General features: G+C 36.3%; 1 protein-coding gene across 1 annotated transcript; it reads right to left on the reverse strand.

Annotated features, from left to right (window-relative positions):
- Positions 1-4,869: 4,869 nt before the first annotated feature.
- On the reverse strand, positions 4,870-8,670 carry LOC139102334 (pre-mRNA-splicing factor 38B). Its single transcript, XM_070656172.1, is given in 5 exon segments — positions 4,870-5,346; positions 5,537-5,741; positions 6,211-6,322; positions 6,609-6,823; positions 6,910-8,670. Coding segments are annotated over 5 exon segments (969 nt in total). The 5' UTR covers positions 7,063-8,670; the 3' UTR covers positions 4,870-5,062.
- Between the last annotated feature and the right edge of the window lies 1 nt (position 8,671).

Genomic DNA, 8,671 nt, shown 5'->3' on the forward strand with positions numbered 1-8,671 from the left:
TATTTAGATCTTCAACAAATACGGACGTGTAGAGGTAAAGTAATAAAATCATTAATTAACAATAAATATCAAGTAACGATATCGAGTCTTGTATTGAAACGTAAAATATAATTAAATTAACACGGGCACGGATATTATTTTAAATTGTTTATAAAATTTAAACAGCATTATTTATATACTTTACGTCAAATCAAATAATTAAGAAAATTTCTATTTAAGAGGAATATATAATTTTACAAATTATTCAAGGAATCTCCCATTAAAATTGAAGTTGAATTTTTGAAATACTTTGTACGTACAGCGAGATTAAATGAATTTCACGTATCGGGAAGGCGTCAAGACGTGTCGCACATCCTGTTCGAAGTTACCGGAAATTGCGAGTTCCGCTGGCAGATCTCGCCCAGATCATAGACACCTTTGACGACGGAAACTGGCGATTGTTTTTCAGCCAACTTACATTGATTTTTTTATGAACTTCCGATTTTTAATAAACGTGCGGGATTCGCTACGATCGTGAAAACGTCGTGACCGGATATCAAGATACATCTTCGCGACGTTCTCATTTGAAGAACCTCGGAACTCTCGGTGCTCGAGACAAATTACAAATGGTAATGCTGCCGATAGATCATTTCAATTATTCTCCGGATCTTGTACTTTTACATTTCGACAACTTTGATCATTAATGCTTACTACCCGAGTAAAAATTGATTCCCACCGTTACCTCATAATTAGCTAGGCAATTGGTGGTTTATCTCGTGGCTGTCTAGCAAAACTGTCCAGCATTGAGCCAGAAATGTAACACTCAAAACGTTCTAGGTAATATATAATTATTAATAATTAATAACGAGCTAGAAAAGCTAGATATCTAAACGTTTTTCGCCGCGTACGAGTCTACTACTACGCGACTTGACCTATCCCTACGCACGCTCGACTGCCCAGACAGCTTGTCGCCGGGCCCGCCGACCGCCGCGGTAGTGTGAGTGCGTGCGTGTGTTGACATCTGGCCGGCAGGCCTCGCGCTTCAAGTTCGCAAGGTGGAGGACGCGCGGACGGCGGACGGCGAGAACTGGTTTGTCCGGCGAATTCGGCAGTCGAGCGCGCGTTGACACAGGTCAACACGCGCAGTAAACTGGTCGAAAAACGTTTAATTATCTATTTAGATACATGGTCCGCGCTGGACAGTGACTAGACGACCGACACTAGACAGATTTTGTTTTTCATTTTTTAAATGACAACTTAATTTCTTGAAGATAGTCATTAAATAATACTTTCTTATAATTTATGGCTAGTACCAAGCTAGTCACCAGTTAAGAAATATATTTAATCTGCGCGATCTAACCACTAGCTGCAAAAACAGATTAGCTGGATAAATTTCCACTCGGGTAGCGTATTGTATATTAAACTTTTAAGTGCAAGATTTCTTTCAAATAAAATAATCGATTTATGTAATTATTTCTTTCAAGTAAAAAATTTTTTTTTCTATTTCTTCCGCAATTACAAATAGATTTAATCGCTTGGTAATCCACTTGTAACACGATGAATTGGAATATTATCGTACATAATACGTCGTTTTGCAATAGAGAAGTCCACGAGTTCGAGGACCCTCGCTCACGAAAGATTGACACGCAATTAAATCATCCCCAGTATATGATCTTCAACATTTCAAATTTGCCGTTATAAAGTCTGTCGTCAGCCGCAATAATCGAATATAGGATCACGATCGGTTCATAAATGGTTCGATATAAAATCCAAGTTGTTTCAGCAAATGTAAAGCACAATAAATGCGAATAATAACATAATTATACTGGGACAATTCAGTGGGAGATTTTCGTTTGCCCCGAGAAATTGCTCGTGGTACGGGAATAACAGAAAAATAAATATGTAATATGCGCTCCCTACGAGGCTGTCCTTACGCAAGGATATCCGTTGTGAAAATTCTAATCCTACGGGGACGACGCGACGTGCGCAGCTTTACCGTGAAAGGGTCTCGTATGGTCATTTTACGAGAACGAATGGCATGTACTTACGTTGAAATCCTAATATAAAATAGCCTCGACCCTTGTTACCTTGTCATGATTATCGTATTCACGATTATCGTATCAGAAATCTTTGTGTTAACTCCGTCAAATTAAATCTTATTTTTGTCGGCTGTAAAATGTAAAAATTAAAGCACATCAATACGCTCACGTAATTTACTACGTAAATTTCTAATATTCAACATTAAAAGCGTTATTTAATTTTTTTTTTAATTTTTTTTTAATGGTTTTTAAATATTTATGGTTTGCGTGCATCTTATTAATAAGTTTGTTATAATCTCCAATTAAAGGAAAATAAACTTATCTTTATGTGATCACTAATGTGATATGTAAAGAAAAGCGTGCGCGTTTGTGATGTATCCAATTTGATTTTCGCGTTGCTGGGATATGTGTAGTGACAAAAAATGGATTTGTAATTCCAATCATTGATACGTGTCAATCTAACCAATGGTAGAAAACGATATCACTGATATTTCCGACAGACAACGAGCGACCGTAATGCTCGACCGTGCTTCCGACACGCTGAAAACGTAGTTTATTTTCCGTACGAATTTATTCGCATACAAACTTACATACTATCTATGTAAGTTTACTTGAAAAATACCTCACAGACAGAATACTCCTCTCGTTCTTAAGAAAAAGGTCATTAATCTTAGATAAACCTTTTTCGTTCGTTCTTCTTGTTATGGATTACGGTAAAAATCCGCGCCAGACAAAACTATTATACGCTTATTAAAAATGTTTAATGCTTTATTCCGATATACATACTTAATCGAAATACCCATTTTTTTTTTATTAAATTCTAAATTAAATTACGCTTACGTTGAGAAATGTCATATTTTTATAATAGTAACAATATATTATCGTTATTATTTTTTAATAATCTTGTTCTTTTTTTTGTGTGTGTGTAAAGTCTTGTTAAATATTACATAAATTATGAAATATAATCGATCGAAAATATGAAGAAAGGAGATAGAGAAAGAAGGGGGATGAACTGGTGGGGATTGACAGCGGAGGGCGCAAAGCGCGACGTTTCTACCCTTCGTCAGCGATCCCGATTGCAGCAGTCAGTGCGCGTTGTGGCTTTGCCACGTGCTTCTCGCGATCTTTAAATACTTTCCACGCGATCGTAATGAGCAACAAAATTTTTTTTACCATATACCCATTGTGCAGTATAAAATTATTTCTAAAAAGATAAAAACATGTCCGCAAATAATTTTACCCAACACATTCGAAGAGTTCCGATAATGTGAAGAATACTTCCGCTGTCATCATGATTTCGTATTGTATAAATTTCAAAATGCCAACCAATCGAACACCCGCGCTTGGTAAGTTTTTGAAAAAAAAAAAAACTTGAGACTGAAGCTTATCTAAATTTTCAATAATCGCGACAATTCCGACTTCCTTTGATCGAATAAAAATATTAAGAGTAATCATCCGTATAATATAAAATATTCCCAGCGACTTACAAAGTTCATTAATCGTTTCGAATATTCGAAACAAAGTTTGCTATCAAATAATGTAAAAACGCACGTACTCTAGCTTTCTACTAACGTGCACACGCAATCGTAAAATACGATTATTTTAAAATAAAAAATTTTATCCGTGTAATAACTGCGATTGCAGAAGATTTTATCGCACCGCGATATTTCGCGCGTTCGTTAACTTGGCCGCAGAAAAAAAGTTTTAGAGATCGTCAATATTCGAAAAATACAGTTAAACTTTTTATTTTTTACTTTAACGATCGGTAGAACGCAACATTTTAATATAGACGCGTATCTTCGTCGCATATTATCCTGTCCTATTAATTATTCATTATGTTATAATTCACTTATTTCACTTTTAGCCGTCACTCAAGCAAATAACGGAAGCGTGCGCGTTTGTGAGCGCGGCGCGTTGGAGCATATTTTAACGAAATTTATTTGATAAACGGGATAAAATGTGCGAACTTGAAGTGTTAAATGTCGAAAGATCAAAATCCTTTGCTTTCTGTATAAAATACACATATAATTATTAAATGCACAATTGCACGTCGTGTACAAGCGCGTCGATTAAACGACTCGTAGCAATGCTTTATGTGCAATCGAAGACTAAATGTGTCAGTAGAGTAATGCTTTCTAACAAAAAAAAAAAAAACCAATACAGACAAATAGAAATCCGAGTAAACTTATGTGACATTCCATACAGAGAATCAAACGAATATGGGTGGCTGGGCCTGCCGTTGTTTCTCGCGGAAAACTTTGCCAGCAAGGATAAAACGCCATTGGCTAAACCGATAAACATCAGAAAGCTTTAGTCACGTTGAAAAATGCGCCGCTTCGAGGCTTCGCTCAAGTGTAGTGAGAAAAATCCCATAAAAAGTGACGCTTTCGATAGTATCCCCGCTTCGGCAAAAGCTTCCGCACTTTGCTCGAGTATTTCCCGGTATTTGACCGTCATACATTTATCGGCTCCCAACAACGAGAACGAAAAGCACCGATGATGCGTCGAAGATCACGATCGCAAGTGAGTTTGCTCGGGAATACGTGATAGTTATCGGCAAATTTTGCTTGGAGAACTCCGTAAATCATACACCGATATCAAAGCGTCTCTGAGCGCCAAAACGATCCCGAAGAAAAAGCGCGAGAGAATTTTGCTGTAATGTATTTTATTTAAGAAAAGAAAAAAAAAAGAACAAAATTAATATTTTTTTTTTTTTAATTAAACAAAGCTGCAACATTGAAAGTAAGTCATGGCTCAAAACGCCAACTATTCTCGTGAAAAACAATATGAAATTGATTAGAGTTGTTACAAAAATAACACTATCGAAATAGGACAATCTGTACAGACAAAATTCTCATCACATATGCATATTTATTTTAAGTCGCCCTTACATAATTAAAACATTTACAAATTTATGTTCTAAAACAAGACGTTTCCATCGCAGAAAAGTGTAGAATACAAAATAGACCGAAATATCATCGCGAAGCGGACAATATAATTACGTGCTCGTAAATGTGGGATAGTAAAATCAGAAGAAAGTGATATCAATCTCTCGAGCTCTCTAGGGTGCTACCGCTGTTACTCTCGTTCGGTTCGCAAATCCTTTCCTCGTCGTCGTATGCTTCTTGATGCGCCAGGTTGCGTTCCATGGATCCGCGATTCTCGTTACAATGCTCTTTATTATTTTCGATCTCCTCAACTGGATGCTGTCGCGCGTGCATCGTTTGCTGCAACTGCTGTTGCGGAGTTCGAGCTCGAGACGCTGATCTGCCCTTCGATTTCGCGGGTGACTCTCTGCATCTCGATTCTCGACGCAATGACTTTCTTGCTAAAAATATTATTTAAAAATAGACTTCATAAAAAATAAAAAGACATCTCGCTACGTTTACTTACTATTATTCTCAAGTATTAAATGCAAATGAATGAATAAATAAATAAATAAATAACAGTGCACGAGTCTTAAATATCTTAAATTATAAAAATTTTAATTTTTTTTTTTTGAGTACGATTAAAGCTGCCACGAAAAGCGCGCTTCTGACCCACGTAGCTATCGCGATCGTTCTCGTCAGAGAAGTCGGACTTGAGCTTTCGCTTGGATACTCCTGAACGTTTCGTTCTGCGATCGAATGGTACGGGCGAATCGTTTCTTCCATGCAAGATATACTGTCCGGATGACTGATTCTCAAACTCCTCGGCCTCGTGTGTGCGCTTTTGCTGTCGACGCTATCGCCACAACGAATATTAAAACGGTATTCCGTAAATACATATATATCGTAACGATCATTCGCAATTCCGTATTAATAAATTTATAAAATAAATATGTTATTCGTTTATTACAACGTCCGTTTAATCTTTCATGAATATTTTGCGCGAAATATTAATAGATTAAACGAACGCTTTATGTTCCGTCATCTCATCGCACTAGCAAACGAAACTTTTGCATTACGGTATCGCGCAACAGTTTCTTATTGCAATCACTCGAGATCCCTTCGTCTCAAGATATGAAGATAATATGATATCGTAGGATTTGTACCACTGGAATCTGTTTGCAAATATCTCGGTGATTCCGAGAAGTACAAGTACAAAAGATATAGAAAACGTAAAAGTAGAAAAAAAAATATATATATAATTAAATAAAATTATTTCGAAATAATCGAAGTTATTTAAGTAGCGATAACTGTAATCGACGCACCTTTTGATTTTTAGTGGCACTGGATCGCTCAGTGTATGGCGAACTTCGAGAATTCCTTTTTGTTTTACTAGTACGACGTCTAGCATTTCGTTGTCGTGACGTAATTCTTTTTCTACATTTTGTAAACATAAAGCAAGATCAATAATTTTGTTTCAATTATCTTATTTCTTCTTGACGAAGCATTTTACGGTTATATTAAATTTCTTGCGGCAGTCTATTTATTATCAATCCGTAAAAGAATTTAAACGTTACTTCAAGTTTTACATTTTAATAGAACACTATAAATTTTTTATCTACATGTAATATGTGGTGGAAAAAGAAAAATTGTTAAGATGTAAAACTTTAAAACGATCAGAAAAAAAAAGAGGAAGAGACATAGGCATGTTTAGGAAAATTACTTGCGCTTTTGCGTTCGAGAAGGTTTCACGTCGCTAATTGCTTGGACGTCGGATTTTGCTTTTATTTCAATATTTTTCTGATTATCAGCGGCGGGTTCTTTACTGGTAGATGGATTAGAGTCGTGATTAAAATTCAAAGTGGCTAGTAATTTGTAGCGGCCACTTTTATGCCGTAGAAGTCCAGCGTTCACTGCGTGCTTTAAAGCTCGCTGTACCTACGTAATGCATTCGAGCGTGTCGTACAAACGCTCAAATTATCAAAAAAAAAAATGTTTTACAATATGCAACAGCTTTATAATACTTATGTCACCTGCATTGTCAAATTTCTTGACGATTTGTTGCATTGTCGAATGAAATCGAGAACGTCGTGTACCGATGAACCTTTGACGTTACCAAGATTTCCAATCGCGTTCAGCACGCGTGCCATAAGTTTCGGCCTCGATGGTTTAACCATTTTTATAAATTTGCAATTAACTCAGCTGCTCGATCAAAGCTACGACTATCCTTTACGATATTTTCCTAAAGAGTAAATTGCCACGTTTTACGAATCGGCGAACAGAAGCTATCGATGCTTCGCTGAATTCCAAGATCGATGTCAAATTTATATGCATATTACCTGACAAACGAAGCCAAAAGATATCTAATCGCTTTTTCCCCAATGTGATCCGTTTATAAATGTGGTAGTTCTTGAAAGCACGATAAATTTCATTGAAGCATGTTGCCATTAAACCGAAGTTATCTTTAAGATATCTATTGTCTCTAAATTCTATTCGTCTGTTTGGCGATGCTTTTATTTTATTTTATTTTATTTTTATTTTCAAACAGTACGCAAAATGTATTTTCAATTTTCGTAGCCTGCGTACTAAATTAATTAAATGTAATTCATAATTAATATAATTAATGATTAATACACGCGTGTCGATATAATTGGAAATAAAAAAATTTTTTTTTTTAGTCTTATATGCGTTGTACGTGTGTGCGATACAACGTTAAACAAATCCGCGAAAAATTATTTCTAAACTTATATATTTTTGATACTGGGAAACGCGAGCGTGACAATCAATAGGTACATTTGCCGCATGAAAAATTGACGTTGTGTCATCCTAACTCACAACTTTGTAATGTGAAGTACTGTCGAGCATACGTCTGTGTCAAGGAATTTTCGCGGTACCATGGGCTCGAATTACAAGTTAAACTTTCAGCAACGCCTGTTATACACGTCTCCTCGCGCGCCTTCACATACATGTATTAAATACCGTTAATTATCTATTCTGCGTTGTTGACAAGGATATGTTGCGCACACATGACTTTCGCAAGACATTTAATACTTGTAACATAATGAAAATAATATGCGATAACACGGCGGTGTCAGTTTTTATATTATTTCCAAAATAACGTTATTTAAAAAATTTGCGAAAAAAATTTTTTAAGTAATTTTAAAGACTTTAGAAAGTAGTGTTCGGGCATTAAAAGCATTGCCGAAAGTTGTCTAGCATTTTCAGCTTTCCAACGTCACGCGCTTTTATCCAAACGCGTTCGGAAAACAACTGTCACCATAACGTGGAAAAATCATTTTCACGAGCGACTATTTTCGCAAGACGCGTTAAGTAATTAAAATCCGTGCCTCCGAATTACGCGTACAAACATTACTGATAATCAGGCCGTGCCAATCGTGGCGTTGCCTACTTTTCAAAGCGCACCTCGCATTTACGTGTGTGCAAATAGCTGTTTGTACACGGTGCGGTTCGTTCGTTTTCAAACGTCTTTCACTCCGAACTATTTTCGACGGAATAAATATACATATATGTGTTACACGGGCAGCGAATATACACGTAATCGTCCGAATTTATCGGTTTACTGAATTCGATATCCGATTGTTTGCCGTGCATTATCCACGCATCGCCGTAATCGAGCACCGTAAAAATAATAAAAAAAAAAAAGAGGGCATTCGACAGACATCGATAAACTTAAGAATCCTTTGCAATCTTCAAACATTCGTGTTCTTTCGAAGCGTCGCGCGATTAAAGAGGAAATTGACGGTGCCAACGATTAATATAGATATA

This window comes from Cardiocondyla obscurior, linkage group LG04 (assembly GCF_019399895.1).
Source record: "Cardiocondyla obscurior isolate alpha-2009 linkage group LG04, Cobs3.1, whole genome shotgun sequence".
In the NCBI taxonomy this organism is placed as follows: domain Eukaryota; kingdom Metazoa; phylum Arthropoda; class Insecta; order Hymenoptera; family Formicidae; genus Cardiocondyla; species Cardiocondyla obscurior.